The sequence below is a fragment of the Pipra filicauda genome, unplaced genomic scaffold, assembly GCF_003945595.2.
Source record: "Pipra filicauda isolate LSUMZ 115617 unplaced genomic scaffold, ASM394559v2 scaffold16_size7369187_pilon, whole genome shotgun sequence".
Lineage (NCBI taxonomy): Eukaryota > Metazoa > Chordata > Aves > Passeriformes > Pipridae > Pipra > Pipra filicauda.
Genome location: NW_024104207.1, coordinates 3,517,781 through 3,535,731, shown reverse-complemented (window position 1 = coordinate 3,535,731; position 17,951 = coordinate 3,517,781). Strand labels below are relative to the sequence as shown.

The following is a 17,951-nucleotide window of genomic DNA, read 5'->3' as shown; positions in this document are numbered from 1 at the left end:
AGCTGGTAGAGTAGTATTCCCTGTATGCATATCAACTTAATTTAGGATATGCCTGAGCTATGATATTTTTCTAAAAGCTGCACTGGAATGGAATGACATCTTTGCAACCTGCTACTTACTGCACTTAACTAAAAATACCTCAAAACCTTTTTATGGTAATTATGAAAACAATGAATATTAAATCCTCCCGTCTGTAATAAACAGTGACCACAAAAGACAGCTTTTCCTTTGTTTCTTTTTTTGTGCCAATAGCATACTGGTTCACCACAACTTGCTTGCAGGAGATTGTCATACACATCCGTGTTTAAATCAAGAATGTCTGTATTGCATTAGAATTTGAGCTCTGATTTTGAGTTAAGTGTGGTATAAATTTGCTAATAGGTGGCATAGGTCTGTCTGTCAATAGTAAAAAGAGTAAATGTTAAGTAGAGGTAAGAACTGGTAGTTTTAAGATACCTGGTAAATACCATACTGTTGTTGTACACCTGAAAATGGTGGGAGTCCTGAAATTTTGTTCCTGGTAGCTGGATGTTAATCTGCCTTTCTGTGTTAGTGTCACAACAAGTCACATAATAACACAGTCCGTGTTAAAGAGGGATTAATCTGAATAAATTCTGAATGTCAAGGAGATTGCAGTTATGTCATAGTGGAGAGTGATCTAGTGCTCTGCCTACAGGAAATGCTGTTCTTTGAGAATAAGGCTGTCTTGTATTTCTAGAAGGCCTGCTTCTCAAATGGCTTGATTATTAGTGACTATGTTTTTGCTTCTGTAATGAGACAGTAAATTAAATTATGTCTTCGAAGTCTGGACCAGGTCTTTAAAAACAAATGTTTCTAAGATAACATTATAGCCAGATCATCTACCATCTTACTGCCTGTTGATATGTGGATGTTTGTTTTTTTTTTTTAAATGGGAATTGTGGGGTTAAAAAAAAACACAACACAAAGTGGACAAGATGAAGCATTGTCTAGTGATTACTTGTACAAACTGTGATCTGTAAAATTGTTCAATTTTATATTAATTTGCAGGATATTCTAGAAGAATTTAATGTGCAAAAGTGACTTTTGATGTTACACAGTTAACAATAGCATTGAAGTTTAATTACTTTGTTGCAAAGTTAAACATTTCCTCAATTACATTTGGGTTGCTGAATGCTGTTCCTTAAATTGTGAAGATTAATCTGGATATTTTCCTGTTTTTCTGTTGTAGGAAAAGTTCGGTGGCAGGACTTTGATCAAGATGCATATGTTGGTGCCACTGTGGTGCGATCTGGTCAGGATCCATATGCCCGCAATAAGTTCAATCAGGTGGAAAGTGACAAACTGCGAATGGACCGAAGCGTTCCTGACACTAGGCATGATCAGTAAGTGCCAAACTGAGCCTTGTTTGACTTGGATTAACCTTTCTGTATTTATTGCTTTTGAGCTGCAGGTGGTTTTTCTGAAACAGGAGCTTTCCAGCCTTAGAAAGGACAGGAACAGTAAACTCCACCATCCTTGGGTTAAAGAACAAGGAATCTTATTTGAGTTCTTCTGTTTCCATGACTTCAGTCAGTGTCTATTATATATCCAAACTGGTGCCTCATTTCAGTCTCCATTGGTGGAGTGAAAGCAGTGAAAAGAATGTTGCCCATGGTGTACTGAGGAGTCTGAAGTGACTTTTGAATTTTCTTCATAGCGTATATTTTTTTTTTTTTTTTTTCCCAAGAAATGTATTCTAACTTTTTAGACCAGGTATTCTTTTCCATGACATCAAAACTCAGCTACCAGCTTCTAGAAACTTCTGTGATTCAGATATGCTGAATTTGGAAGTTTTTAAATATTTCATGATCTCTGTTTTGGGGAGTGTCTGACAGACAAAGGCTGTCGTTTGAGAAGAATGTAAGAGATGACAGGAGACAAATTATATTACAATGGCCATGCTTGTTTTAACTGTCAGTCTTGTGATTAAGTTTTTTCACAACATGAAGCTGGAAAAGAACCCTGCAATGGAGAAGAGAGAGAGAGATATTTCTGGGGAAAGGCTGTATCTGAGCTGGGATTATTACTTTGACTTTGCCATGGAGCAGATTTAAGTACCCATCAGACTATAAATAATCATCTTTTAAAAGAAAAAAACAACCAAACAAAAAACCAGACTGCAGCAATCATTCACGCAAACTGTCCATGATAAGTTCCCTGCCATGTTGCAATTAAGTTTTCTTCTCTTTTGGCAAGAAGTTTCACTGCAGAAGCTGAAAAAACCAAATGAAATACTTAGGAACTGCGTGATGGCAAGAAGAAGAGCAATAGCCATAGGAAGAAGAATATCTGATCACATGATGCTTGGAAGCATGTTATTTTCAGCAAAATTGGAGGCAACTGGGTTGAGATTAAAATCTTTTGTGGAGCTGCTGCAGTCTTTTTCTTTAAGAAAAGTGACTGAGATGAGGAAATACTTTGTTTCTCCTTAAGCAACTTGATGTTAATTGTACTGATGTGTCTAAGAGGCTATTTGACTTTGAAATAACTACATAGTAATATTATTTAATTGCTGAAATTGTCTGTTGAGAAGCAGTTTATCAGGATTCTGCATTAAATATAATTTATTTAATAAACAATTGTGTATAATTATGCATCTCTTAATACGATATTGTTTAGTCCTTTTTACATCATGCAAACTTTTACTAGCATCAAGACCGAAGATTTCCACTTGCTTTTTGTGAAAGCCTGGCAGCAGTACTGAAAAAACTGGAAAACACTTGATTCATTTACTTAAACTGCTTGCTTTCATTTTGAGCAAAAGGAAGAAGTGAGAAACGGGCAGATGCAACATAAGAAAGGATGCAGAGAGAACTCTGAGCAGGAATGCAGATTCTCACTCCAGCTGATGCTCACTACTACTTTCAACAACATTGAGAAACCACTGGGTTTCCTTTCATTGCAGTCTGCTTATGATGTGTAACTGAGAGCTCTCACTGTCATGGTAGATTTTGGAGACCCAGAAAGTTAAAAATGAGTGTCACAGTTGCAATAGGAAACTCACAGAGTTGTTCTTCTGCCACTGTAAAAAAGTCTCCCAGCAGGGATGAAGGATAAAATACTCCGTGTTTTTTGTGGACCAATGTCCACCATGCATCCTTTGGACCAGTGGTTTCTGATCACATCTGTTAACTGATGTGTTGTGATGATTCTTGAGAATTACTGGTAAGTACTTCAGCTGCGCTGAACTGTGTTTTCTTTCTCATTTGGCACCTGTTAGAAGCTTATGACCTCACGCTCAAGTTTTATTCCTAAGAAAAGAAGAAACAAACTATCCTGTGTCTTTGGTACCAGTTGAAGTGAATGTTCTTGTACTGGTTAAAATAGATATTTTTGTCCGAAAGTGGTTTCAAACAAACTGCTGAGGTTTCGGGGAAAAATTGTTAATTATATGAACCAGTCCAAATCTCATGTTTTAACTGATTTTAATGACCTATGCTAAACATTGAGGGTCTAGATTGAAATTTGGTGTTCAAGTTTTATTTTAACTAAATGTATTTTCATATTCTGCATGTAAAATTTAAGTGCTGCAGCTTGAGAAAACAACATCTAATCTCCATGCCAAAAGTAATGACATTGTTTCTTCAGTCTGAGTTTTAACTGTGGCCCTGTTGACACAGCAGGAGGACTGATACTGAGTCAGTTAAAGAAGGGATTTTTGAAGAGCTGAGAACAAAAATACTCACTGAAATGCTCCTCCTGTTTTATTTGGAAGTCTAAAAATTTTAATTTCTCCTTCAGAAATATGCAGTTGTGCTCTTCTCTTGAGTTTTCTTAAAATTGAGAGGCTCCATTGCCTTGAGTAATTCCCTCTAATATGCATTCTGGCTCAAGTGCTCTCTTCTGCAAAGATATCAGTATAAGTTTAATGTGACTTTTTAATTATTCTAATGCAAGTGCTTCATGTGATAACTGCATGCACGGTAGCCTTGTCCTCTGTGAGCAATTTGAAAGTTAGCAGAAAAAAAGAATATCTTTTTTGGCACCATAGGCTTTAGAGTATAATATTTGCATGTCTTTTAGCTCTCTAGATGAATTGCCTAAAGCTCACGCTAGAGAAGCTCTTAATTCTTTATTTTTCAGGAACATATAGGCATTTGTGATTTATTGCTCCAGTGCTGGGTGCTAGCGACAAAGCCGTTTTGTACACCCACCACAAAGCTAGACATGGCCTTGCTGATCTGAGACAGCAATTGTAGGATTGGCGTGGGCTTTGTTTTCATTCAGAGCAAGTGAGGTCATTGGAGCAAAATAATGTTTTGTTTGACAGCAAGCACTAATGTGTGTGACATTATGGGTGTGTTGTATTGAAAACACTCCAGGTTCCTGGGATTTTGTAGAGTGGGGACGAGCAAGAAGTGCATTGCTACTCACTCATGGATTCCAAGAAGCTGAAGGTTTGTGTGTTTTATGGTGTGCATTGCAGATGTTTAATCAGGTGTGGAGTAGGCTCTTATATAGGCAGAGGTCTCATTTTAGAAGTGTAGGTGGCAAACTTCCCTGAAAAGCTAGTTTGATTAATACTGCGCAGAGTACAAAAATACTTGCTGAATTTGCTACAGGTGTACGCTATCTGGGTTTATCCCCTCTGAAGACAACTAGGCTTGTTAAAACTCTACCCTTAATAATAATTAAAGAATGTGGAAGAAATATATAACTTGTGTATGTCACTGCATGAATGGCAATCAGTATCATGACCTGTCAGACTATAATGCTTTCAGCATAAACTCAGTATGCATAGTTTTCTGGTACTGTTACTTTCTAATACAAGGGGAGTAGTGTCTTTTTTAGGTTTATTTTATTGGATTAAATATCTTAAGTGTGTGTAGTCCTGCATGAATTATTTTAGGATTTGCTTATTTTTTCTTATTATATTAATTTCAGGCTTCTAGAGGTGATGAAAAAATGAGTTGACATTAGATGGAATATTTCATCATCTTTATGTTTGGAAGGATGTGGTTCTGTGTTTAGTTGGCTGAGCATTGTCACAGCTAGCTTTGTTTTTCAAATTCCAAATGTTATGATCCTTACCAGTTCTCATTAGAATAGATAACTGTTTTTATCTATGAGTGAGATGCTACAGAAGCTTTAAAAATGTAAAAAAGGGAGAAGTGGACACATGCCATTCTAAAGAAGAAGTATATGGTAGCCTGTGAACATGTCAATTTTCCTTGAAAATATACCTATTTCCTTAGATGTATTGAATGCTTTTAATGTAAAAAAAGCACTCTGATTTCATACTCAGTTGCAAAAAAGATATTTATGACATACTGCAGTGATGATGGTCTCGTGGCTTTTCTGAACCTCCCCGTATTTGACACTGACTTCTTAGTCTTTTGTATACTAAGACAACTACCAAAAGTGTGAGAAAACAAGTTGATTATAATCTCACTTGAAAACAAGGCATTTTATTCTTCCTAGGCAGTGTGTACATGAATTTAATAGATAAATACTTCACAATGAAGGCTGTCTGCTAAGCCCAGGATGTAAAAATTATGTTCAAATGACAAAGTGTTATTTCTTTCAGGTGTCAGCGGAAACAATGGCGGATAGATTTGCCAGCTACTAGTGTGGTGATCACCTTTCATAATGAGGCAAGATCTGCTTTGCTTCGAACTGTTGTCAGGTATATATAAGAGAGCCTAATTTTTCCCTAAAGGCCGTTTATTTGTGTCAGAAAATGGTTTATGATAAGGAAGGAAAGTAACAACCTGTTATGCTCTTCTGAACTGTTTGCAGAGGAAAAGATAAGTCTTCAGTTCTTACATTCTGAAATAGTGATGTTATACAAAATTGCTTGCCTTAACTACAGATGAATTGAAGTATGGAACCAATTACCAGATGATGTTTGGAGACTGACTGTTTCAAGCCAAAGTCAGGATAGATGGATTCTTAGGGGATATTTGAGCCAAAGATACCTGCAAAACTTCTATGTTACACGTTGTCTATCTAATGTTCTGATTTCTGGGGGCTGGAATAGCGGGGGTGGGGGAGGTAGGGGTGGTGGGGAGGAAGGAACACCCAAATTCTATATGTGTACCTCTTCACTCTTTCTGTAAGAATAAGTCAATAGCTGCTGTTGAAGATAACATCCTGGGCTAGGTTCTACTGTGGCTTAACAAAATAACTCCTTTTATGACATCATTATGGAAAATTAATACTGCTTAGTACTGAATGCTTTTTTTCTTTTCTGTTGCAGTGTCCTTAAAAAAAGTCCATCGCATCTTATTAAGGAAATCATACTGGTGGATGACTATAGTAATGATCGTAAGTACTTTTACAATCCGAACTTACAGTGCTTATTCTGGTAAGACTTTCTGTAGATGTCAGTAGGTGACTTGGTTGAGAATAGGGTACTTGAATAGGAGCTGACAGGGACTGATCCAAAACCAGGTCTTAATTCTTCCATATCTGTAATTTTGGAAATGTGAAGAGTTCCTGTAAATACTTCAGGTATATTTTATTACTTCGTGTTAGTTGATGGACCAGAGTGTATCATTAAAAGGACCTTTGTGTAGTATGTTATCTTAAGTAAAATTAAAACCCATGGTTCCTGCAACAAATATTTTTGTAGCACTGTTTTAAATGAATGCTGGTCTTCATCGGTCTCTTGGAAAAGTTCTTATTGAATCTAAAATAATTCAGTGTTTTATAAGTACTAGAGTATCATGATAGAAACTCGAGCAATAGAAATGGACCTCTGAGTAACATTTCTTAAAGGAAACTAATGTCTATATTGCATTACTAGTTTTTAGCTAGTTTAATACATCTTTGTTCCTTAATGTGGATTAAAGAGAGCTCTCCTATATGAAAAGAAAACAGTTTATTTAATCCTATAAAAGTGTTTTTCTCTATGCAATGTAGGAATGGTCTAAAATAAACAAAGAGAATATAGTTAAATAAAAATGTTTCAAGACTGTAAAATTAAGTTAGCTTTAAATAACATAATGAAAGTAGTAATTTCTTAGCCTGATAACTTTTCTTTATTTCTGGTGAGATATGTTGTTTTTTTTTAAACATGTATCTTATATTTAACTATTTATGACCACAAACATTTTCACCTACAAAGCCTTTGCTTTTCTTTGAAGACAGCCCCTCTTTTGGTATACAGTGTTGGATATCAAATGGGTTCTTATCACTTGATTTTTATTTTTTTTTATTATTTTATTTTTTAAAGCTGAGGATGGTGCTCTCTTGGGAAAAATTGAAAAAGTACGAGTTCTTCGAAATGACCGCCGAGAAGGTAAGTTTAATCTGGGGAAGGAAGATACAAATTCCACTGTGCTTCCTTAGCTTTTAGTGTTCATCAGGTCTTTTAAAGGAACATTCTACTTTATAAATCTACCGGTGGAAGGAATAAAAAAAAACGTATTAATGCAGGTAAAAACATTAATTCTGATTGTTGTCCTATTGTTGTGTGTACAATTGCCCATTGTTGGCTTTTACAGTGAAAACTTCCTTTAGGATTTGCATTTAATCTTCAGCCTTTCCTTTCTCTTCCTGCACTGAATCCTCAGTTAAGCTGTTCCCATTGTATGCAAGGTCTCACTGTAAACTATCTATGTATCTATGTTTGAAATGATCCAGCTTAAAAATAGCTCTCTGGTTCCCTTTTTAGATATCATTTTAAGGATTTAGTTGGTGGATAGCCTGACAAACAGTTTGTTTTGGCAGCCTTTAGAGGTTTGGAGCAGCCAGGAGGGCTGGGACCCAGTATGAAGCTAGTGTGCCCTGTAACAAATTTGTCTTACATTTTTGTTTTCTTCTGTGTTGCTCTGTGAATTATGGTCTCATGTCACTGAACTCTTCAGTCAGCAATTTCCTGACTCTGGAGCTTAATGTATTAGATACAGGCAACTGTTATTCTACAGCTGTTTGAAATAATAACTGAGATTTGACAGCTGAAATAGCTGACTGATTTAGCAGACTTGTTAATTTTTATAAGGACTGTATCTTTTAGACTGCCAGCCTGGCCTGGGGAGGAGCTGGAATCATTAGATTGTCAGGTATTGGAAATGACATGCACAAAACCTGTGTTGTCCCATAATTCACGTTATTGCAATAACTGATGGGTTCTTTGGAATATACTTGTGAACAAAGACTTGTTAGCAATGCAGGTCTTTTATGACTTGCTATGGTTGTCAGGTTCTGAGTAAGTTAATGTCATTTTTCAGTACAGCACTTGAGGATAGTAGTAATGAAAAAAGGAAGGAACACCTTTTTGATGTTTGTTTTTTAGTAATTTTAAATATTAACTTTGTAGTGCATATACAGATTCGTACTTAAAAATATGCATTAGTATATCTGAAAGTGAAATACAATTTGACAAATCTATTACTTTGTCAGAAAAGAACAAATGTTTGCAGATGGAAGGCAGAGTACTAGTTTACTTTGTATTTTTGTGAGACTAAGATTAAATATTGCACATACAAATTAAAATTCAAGAAAATTGGTAAAATCAACCACTGTGTAGGCTGCTAAGAGTGGCACAGCAGTATAAGCAATAGAGGAAAGCAGGGTGTTTTAAAATGAAAGTTAAAGGGATGGTGTTGGTGAAGGGGATGACATTAACTGCCTTTCATTCAGAAATAAATGTTAGTAGTTTTTACTCTCATCTGTAGGACCAGAATTTGTTATGGGAACAGATGTGTCCTGAAGGGTGTGGTAGTCTACAAAATAAATGTTCGGTGCAACTTTTCCATCTCTGTTTATTGTAAGTCTGAATGTGATCGTGGAGGACTCAATGACCCAAGTGGTAACCTCTATTTTTCTGCCACTAAATCTGAAATTAGAAACACTGTTGCGTGTTTTCTATGGAATTAGAGCAAGATAATAGATTCTACAACAATGTAAATTATAAATAATAAGCTGTGGAAGGAGGAATTGAAATGTAAAAATTAAAAAAAAAACATATAGCAGGAGTGCCTGAGGAAGGTTTGGTGTGGAAAGACTAAACAGAACAGATTCAAAGGCTGGAATTGGGGAAACAGCATAAAATCAGTGAAGTACAGTTAGCTACCAGTGTGCCACAGAGAAGGTGTAAAAAGTACTGTCAGAGAGCCTTAACACAGCACATATCTACAACAGTGAAATGCTCCCACTTGAAGTAAGAAATAGTAAGAGCATACAAGCTTTTCCTCTTAAGCATCTTGTATTCTGTTTGGCATAGTCATATTTTGAGTATTTATTTTGTAAAGGGAGTGGTAAGAAATGGGCTTGACTCCTTTACAGTGTTTCAGGGGGCAAAAAATGCCCAAACAAACCAGAACAAATTTGGTGAGAAACAATGTAGAAAGAAAAAGAAGGAGGAGGGAAAAAAAGTAATTACTTGGTTTTGATCTTGAGTGACAATGAAATCAGTACATTTATTAATAGTAGAAAAAAGCAGGGAGAAAATTTGCAAAGAAATTATAGGAAGCTTGCTATGTGTGTATTTATAGCAAGGAACTTTAAGGAATGGTGAGGTCATCCAATGAACGAATATTAAAAGGAAAGAAAGGAACGAAGGAAGGAAAGGAGCAGGGTAAATCAGTAAGGGTATGTGTGTAATTAAGATAAGGAGAAGAGAAGAACCTTTTGGTTTTACCAGAAGTTTCTTCCTAAAGAAATCTTTTCAAAAAAACCCCAAACAAACCACAAAACAAGAGAATTGCCATAAGCACAGAGAAAAGACAGTTGAAAGGGGTGGAAGTAAGGCTCTCAGACGTAAACTAATGAATCACGGTTATTTCTGGAAGAAGTTCTTAGAAGAATGGACAGAGTGTAGTAAGAACTAAGATGAGGGGTGGCAAAAAATTGAAGAGGATGGTGTTTTCCTCGGTTCTACAGTAGAACTGTCTGACATGTTTTGTTTCAGATCTGATCTTGAGTAACATTTACCAGTATCAATACCATTTACAGTAATGCAGACCCATTTGTACTTGTGTATCACTTGTTTTGAAACAGCACTTCGATTCTTCTGCTTAAATTAGATCAGAACTTGTAGGGTGCAGAAGGTTGGACACTGGCAGGTTGTTTGGTGTGAAGTCGTTTCACTGAGTTCTTAACTAACATCTGGTTTTGATAATGGCTCTTTTGTGTTTGTCCTGTTTGAGTTGGTGTAACTTAGCTAATGACTAACTTGGAATGCTACAGTTCCTCAATACTGTTGATTGTTTTCCTCAGGAAGTACTTAAAACTTTTTATCTTTACTTCTCAGGCCTGATGCGCTCCCGTGTCAGAGGGGCAGATGCAGCACAAGCAAAAGTGCTGACCTTCCTGGATAGTCACTGTGAGTGCAATGAACACTGGCTGGAACCACTTTTGGAAAGAGTAGCTGAGGTTAGTAAAGAGTTTTAAAGTAATTTCCTGAAGAAGTAGGTTTTAAATTTTAAAGCCATCTGGTTTATACTAGATTAATTTTATGCATTTTTCTAAGGAAGCTTTTTCTGACTGGAGATGATGGAGATGACTGGGGTGTTCTGTGATTGAAACATATTTTTTGTTCATTAATTCTGTGAACACAGGAACATAAAATCTGAGTATTTATTATTATCTTTGCAAACATTCATATATATGCTTCCTTGGTTCTTTGGGGAATGCCTCAGTAAGTTGAAAATCTTTAGAGTGAAGTATAGTTCTCTTCAACTGATATCATCTTGGTGTAATTCGGTTTACCTGAGTCTTTATGCCTCATTAAGATTCAGTATGATAGTAGGAGAGAGGATGAGCTGTGAAACCAAAATTCTCATGGAAATTAGCAGGAACTACAGGCTCTCAGCTTCTGTGAAAATAGTGCTTAGTCTGTGTCCTGGAAAAGCAATTGACGGGACTGAGAATGAAAGTATACTGTTTTCTCCGGGGGTTGGTTATACTTGTTAACTTCCTCTGGAGGCACTCAGTTGAAATGGAAAGTGAATGGACCGTGATCCCAAAAAGCACTGAGGAACACTCAAGACAACAGGGGTTTTATTCTTTCTTAATTGCATTCCCTTTCTGGAAAGCTAGTCTTCCAGGAGAGGCTTGGTTCCAAAATGCTCCTAACCAAAATGGTTTTGCTAAGCTACTCTGTTTTGTTAATGCCCAGATCTTCTCTTATCCTCCCTATTCTTCCCTTTGCATTTCTCCTGCAAAAACAGGAAGTGGGAGGGGGAAGGAAGTAAACCCCATATACTCAGTATGACAATGAAGAAGCTATCAATTGACTGATATTCTTTATTCTGCTTGTTCTATGATGCTTGTTAGAATCATAGAATCATTTAGGTTGGAAAAGATGTTTCAGATCATTGTTTCCAACCATTATACTAGCACTGGCAAGCCCACCACTGAATCGTGTCCCAAAGTACCACATCTACACCTCCTTTTAAATACCTCCAGAGATGGTGACTCCACCACTTCCCTGGGCAGCCTCTTCCAATGCTTGATAGCCTTTTTCAGTAAACCGATCTAAACCTCCATGATGCAACTTGAGGCCATTTCCTCTTACCCTATTTCTTGTTACTTTTAAGAAGACACTGCCCCCCACCTGGCTACACCCTTCTTTTCAGATAGTTGTAGAGACCAATAAGGTCTCCCCTGAGCCTCCTTTTCTCCAGCCTAACAACCCCAGTTCCCTCAGCTGCTCCTCAGAAGACTTGTGCTCCAGACCCTTTATGAGCTCTGTTGCCCTTCTCTGGACACTTTCCGGCACCTCAAGGTCTTTCTTGTAGTGAGAGTCCCAAAACTGGACACAGGACTTGAGGTGCTGAGTACAGAGGAACAGTCACTGCCCTGGTCCTGCTGGCCACACTATTGCTGATACAGGCCAGGGTGCTGTTCTTAGCCATCTGGGCACACTGCTGGATCATGTTCAGACACTGTTGACCAACAGCCCCAGGTCCTTTTCTGCCAGGCAGCTTTCCAGCATTCCCAAACCTGTAGCATTGCACAGGGTTCTTGTGACCGAGTTGCAGAACCCTGCATCTTGCCTTGTTGAACCTCATACAATTGGCTTCAGCCCATTATATTTCCTGGGTATTCCAGAAATAGTGCAAGTTGCCCAAGACACATCAGCAGTTGAAATCCTGTTTAGGAGTAAAAATAATTTTAGTCAGGTCAAACCTGGACACTATTAAAGTACCTAAAATCGACAAAGCCCTTCAGTGTGAGTAACATAGCAATTCCTTCTGTTTTTGTACCCATCTAAAATGTTGCCTCAGAAGGGTTAGAGGAATTTCTGTTTAATTATTAACCAGGAAAATAAACTTGAAGGCATTAAATATCTCAAAATGAAGTGGAGAATGCTTGCAGCTAAAGCACTAATGAATTCTAGAATATGAAAACAGTTTTCAGACCTTTTTGTGTAAATGGTTTGAAGCATTTATCTGTTCAAGAAATCAGAAGAGAAAGGGTAGTTTTGGTCAGCAAAACCCTGCTTTTGCTAAGACAGCTATTTTGTCATTTTCCTGTTTCTCTTGTCTAACTTTTTCCAGGACATACTCATTTGTCTTTCTGAAACTGAGAAGGTATTCAAAAAAGTGTTATCTTTTCATTATAACAAAATGTAAAACCTCTTATTAAATTGCCAGCAATTTTGTCAAGATCCAGCATTGCATATGGTATATTTGGTTGGAGAAGTTGGAACGTATTTTGCTTTGTGCAGCAGCTATTTTTTAGTAGTACATGAATCACTAGATCTTTCAAAACTTGCTCTTCTCAATTATCATGATACACAGTAATCATGTGTGCCATTGAATAGTTTTCAGCTATATGTATATATTTTTCCATTCTTAAAAGTTGATATACTGTTAAATAAATAATTGATATAGAATTCCACTTAACTGTCATCTGCAAAGATTGCCAACCAACAGGTATGGGGATTGATAAAATAGCTTCTAAGCTTTCTGCTTGTTCAAATACTTAAGGCATGGATAATGTTTACGTATAGCATTTGATAGTTCTTTGTTATTTGCTCACAGTGCAGACAGTATGTTACTTGATGTTAATTGGCAGCATTTTCTTGATAGTCTCAGTGACAAGAAGCTGAGTAGATGTGAACTGCTTTCTGATCTGGCCTCACAGGTAACTTTTTTCAGGTCAGGGCTACTGTTCATTATTAGAATGTTTTCTGATACGCTGCTGCATCTGTTATATATCTGGTGGAAAGCATGTTTTTTTCTTTTGTTCCAGAATTGCCTGCTTGGCATTTAGTTCTGTTGGAGTTTTTCTGTGGGAGATTAGTTGTGCGTGTGTTACAATATAAAAATTTATAGCTTCCAAGAAACAGTCTGAATTGAGTCAGTTCTGCAGTACTCTTATCTGATGTGCTGTAACCGCTTTAGAAAGCTGTGCATCTGACATACATCTGAGACATCGAGCTTTCCTCTTCAGTTGGAGGATGATCTATCCCACAGTTTTCTTTCATAAGATAGTTTTCTGGTTAGAGTTTTTTTTTTTTTTTCATGGGCCATGCTTGCTTAGCATTCCTAGAGGGGTCTGACTCTGCTAGGGATTTTTCTTCAGCAATTTGAGCAAATGCTTAAAGCAGAAACAACATACATGCAAGGTGAATATTTTAGCGTTCAACGCGTGTACACATATTTCTGTAACCTGGAGCTGGTATATCTTCTTTTCTCCTTCGTGGAGAATGGTTTTCTACCTGATTTCCTAAGGCTACCTTTTATACCCTCTAGATTTTGTGTGTGTGTATGATTAAATGATGAGACTGTGGAGGTTAACCCTTTAATTCCTCAAAAATGTCAACCTAAGTAATAAATATATACAATCCTGAAAACATCTGTAACTACTAGTGATTTCATGGACACTTGTCTAGTTGGCTTTTTCCATTTCAGATTTCTAAGCACTTTGGTTTTTTCTAATAATACAACAGTTATATAAACAAAATAAATTGAAAGATTCTGGTGGAGAACTGAAATCATCTGTTTTCATAGAATAGCTATAAATCCTTTATCACTTTCAGGAAGATATTTTTAAACAAAGAAGATCTTAAAAGGAAGGAATAACTAAGATTAAGAAATGAGCTGTGGTTTCCTTTTTCATATCCATCTCAAATTTTGTGACTTTGAATGAATCAACTTTTAACTGGCATAATGCTAAAAGGAAAATATTTATATTTTCTCTTAAGAGTGTTGTGAAGCTTAATCTTTGAAGTGTCCTGAAATTTTTAGAGGGGAGGAAGCAATTTATGCAGAATCTTGAGGATAATTTTTGATGGTTTATGAGAACAATATATAAAATCTAAGTCTCTAGAGCATTCATAACTTCCCTATGAAATATTAAGATGAAATAGCTTGCAAGTTTTCAGGCACTAGAGACCTGCAGTATTCGCAGGCTATTTCTTTTCATTATCCTCATCAAGAAGTATGTGGTTTTCCAATTGTCTTCCATTAGGAGACCAAAGATTTCTATGTTAAATATCCTAAAGCAAGGTACTTATTTATCCATGGTGTGATTAAAAGGAGCAGCTACTTTTTAGTGTTTTAAATGAGTGAACTCTCTGTAATTTGAAGACCCACAAGCTCTTTTTTACCAGTCTCTGCATTAACAACTTCATAATGCTCTGTGAAGCATCAACTTAAGAATGTGCAAATCTTTTCTCTGCTTTGCTAGTGAGTAAATCTGTGATTTCAAGTCATAGAAGGAACAGCATGGTTCCAAATCAGCAATGTGAGGATTATATATGGAACTGAATGCACACAACCTGGGTATTTGGCTGTCAGAGAAACAACTGGGAGTTGTTTAAATAATGTTAGGTGTAGCAAATAATGTTAGTGTGTTGTTGCACTGATACTGATAGAACTAATCAGACCAGAAGTAAAAGCCTGAGGAAATCCCAAATGTACAGACACAATATACTCCCTGCTTACTTGGCACAGCAGAGATAAGTTGAAGCTTAAATGAATCTCTGCCTAATGTGACACCTGATGATTTGGGCAACTTTTACCATCAGGTTCAACCCTGCCAAGTAGAACCATTTGAGAAACATAAACTTTTGTCAAAAAATGTTTTTAGAGGTGGGCATAGATTTATAAGCTGTCGCAGTTCCCGCTATGGAAAGAAAGAAGGAAAGGAAGGGTGCTTTCATTTTTGTATTTTATGCTCATGGGTACTTGTGAATAACTGAATAGGCTGGATATCTTCTGCCTCATCAGTCTTTATTTAAAGGAGTTTATTAATTTTGTCACTCTATACAGAATGCCTAAAATAAGGGCGTGGGTACACCCGAAGCACTTCAGTGATATAGGAAGGTACATATATGCAGTACTTTGCAGTGAGGGTGCAGTAAACTGTAATTGCCTCCCAAGTACAACACAGTTACCGATACTGTGTTCTTATCATTGCAAACTTGGGCTTGAGGCTACTGCTAATAGGAACAGGAGCTAAAGATGTGATCGATGGGGGAATAGGACAGGTTGGCCTTTTTTGTTTGTGTTTCTACTTTGCTTTAGACCAAACTAGTTAATACTTAGTAGCAGACCAGATTAGGTGTTATAATCCATCTTCATAAAAACAGATACTGGGCCTGGGTAATATACCTGTGGTGATACTAAAAGGGAATGTAGGTATGAATACTGTATCTTCAGCTTTTAGCATAGTCTTCAGCTTGGATTCTCTTAAGTTTGCTTGGATTTTTCTTTTGGCTGATAAAGAAGTTCGTGACCTTTTGCTTACTCACGCAGAATGAACTAGTAAATGCCATTTATAAAATTAGGGTTTATTAAAATCAGCACAGATTGAATAGTTAAGGCTCAATAAAAGAAAATGAGTGTTAAATATCCTTATTGGACCAAGCAAAGCATTTGACTAAGATTTGCTTTTAAGTCTTATGAACTCAAATTATTCTCGTGCTAGTTTGACTCAATCTGATCTGTATAATACTGATTAGCAAGGGAAATACATTGCTGAACCACTGTTTAGAATATATATGTTGTTGTTTGAATATGTACTTATAAAATAAGTTCTCATAAATTCTTAAAATTGTGACATTTAGGTGATTTTTTTTTTTTTAACCTTGAGAACACTTTCTCTATAACAGAGGTTACCAAAACATCTTCGGTTTGTTAAAAAAATTTTTTTTATATTCACAGATTTGGTGATACACTGTTCTGAAGTTATCTGCTCTCTGAATGATGTTAAATTGTGCAGCTCAAAACTTCTGTTTTGAATTCAAGCAATAAGCCATGGAGACAAAATGGCTTAACCATGATACTGCATTTCTAACATTAGATGAGTCTTTTTTTAGACTGAGGTCTTGTGATCCTACTTGATGATGCATGTGGAGTTGTTGGAAAGATTTTTGTTCTTAAACTATTTTGGCAAAAACATCAGCTAAAGAAATTAACGTGGCTCAGAATAGTATACGAGACCACGGTTGGACAGAGGAGTGCGGTTATCTGTACCACTGGAATCTTGGCTGCTGGAAATTAAGAGCATTTGTTAGTTTGAGGTGCTTTTTAGGTTCTCTTTCCTGTCTGAGTTTCTAGTATTGAAGTGTAATTCTTCTAGTGTGAAATGGGTTGGCATTAACCTAAGACTTTTCTGATTGCAGAAAGGCCTAAGTCTTCCTTAAAGGTTGAAATAATAGGACCATAGTACACTGCATGGCTGGAGACTTGTTGTGGAAAATATGAATTCCCTGGATGCTTCTTTTCTTTGAGCTGGTTTTAAAAGTAAGAATAGAAGTGCTGTTTGTTCGACTCCTTTTAGAACTACAAGTTTGCTGCCTTCTTCAAGAGCAAGTCAGAAGAGGGGGCTTACTTGAATATAAGTAGCCTAGAATAGAAGGAGGATTTCCAGTCATATCGTATGGTTTCTGCTTTCTAAAGCAATGCTGAGCAATGCTGTTCACAGCAGTGACTGTTCAGAGCCGTAAGCTGAAGTAGAGGGAGAGCCGGGGGAGACATGCTAATTAAATCCTGCTGAACTGTTCAACATCACATCCTGTCTGAGTCTTTATATATTGATTTCATTATTTCAATATTACTTTCTAATATTTATTTTAGGACAAGACCAGAGTTGTGTCTCCCATTATTGATGTAATTAATATGGACAACTTCCAGTACGTGGGGGCGTCAGCTGATTTAAAAGGCGGTATGTACCTGTACTGGAATACAGATTTTAAAAAAAAGCATCAAGAATCAAAGCTCATAATCACTGCAGTTGTAGAATGGGCAATTAACATACCGCTCTTCGCTGTCATAGATCTAGTTCTAAGTTCTGTAGGTCATTTGTTTCTTGCCTTGGATTTTAATTGGCCTTATTGTTCTCTGCTTTAAAACAGTTCATCTTTGTTATACTATTTCTTGTAAGTTTATGCTGCCTTTTACCAGTATGTAAGACTATGTAAGACTCGCTCCAATGCTTGTAGGGTTGTGTAAATGTCAGAAGAAGCTTATAGTCAGAGCTTGTCATTCTCATTTTAGATAAGATAGGCTTTAATTGCTTACTAGTTTAGAAGCCCATCAACAACGCAGTGTCTATGAGGTTTGTTTCAAGATGCTGGTTTGCTTAAAAAATTCAACTCTTCTGAATAAGCAGAAAGCTTTGGAATGTGTTTAAAAGAAATAAGTGTTTGTTAGCCATGATCTGTAATTGTGAAGAGACTAACATACCATGAAAATTTTTAGTGTTTATATCATTGCCATTAAAAAATTCCCTGTTAAATTGAGTTTAGAAAAACTACAGTTTTGATATGTGTAGCTAGTATAAACTGTTGACTTGTAAAGCCCTAAATAAAAATAAATACCAAAAATTCCTCCCCTCTTCTTTTCCAAAGAGAAGGGAGAAGGCAACTACATGCTAAAATCCTTACTTATTACAGGCTTTTAAAACTTCTTTCACTGCTAATAAGAATCTAGTATTTAAAACAGCTGTTCTCTGCCCACTTATCCCTTTTTTTCTTTTATTTGTAAATAATTGTTCCCACAACCCTGGAAACTGAACCGTCTGCATAA

The 17,951-nt window shown here is 36.5% G+C and overlaps 1 protein-coding gene across 1 annotated transcript in view; it reads left to right on the top strand.

Moving 5' to 3' along the window:
* GALNT2 (polypeptide N-acetylgalactosaminyltransferase 2) overlaps window positions 1–17,951 on the top strand; it is a 90,318-nt gene that overhangs the window by 53,906 nt on the left and 18,461 nt on the right. Inside the window, exons 3-8 of the mRNA XM_027721320.2 lie at window positions 1,211–1,364; window positions 5,549–5,647; window positions 6,221–6,288; window positions 7,199–7,264; window positions 10,220–10,341; window positions 17,001–17,088. Of these exons, the coding sequence (XP_027577121.1) occupies window positions 1,211–1,364; window positions 5,549–5,647; window positions 6,221–6,288; window positions 7,199–7,264; window positions 10,220–10,341; window positions 17,001–17,088 (597 nt within the window). The remainder of the gene's footprint in view (window positions 1–1,210; window positions 1,365–5,548; window positions 5,648–6,220; window positions 6,289–7,198; window positions 7,265–10,219; window positions 10,342–17,000; window positions 17,089–17,951) is intronic.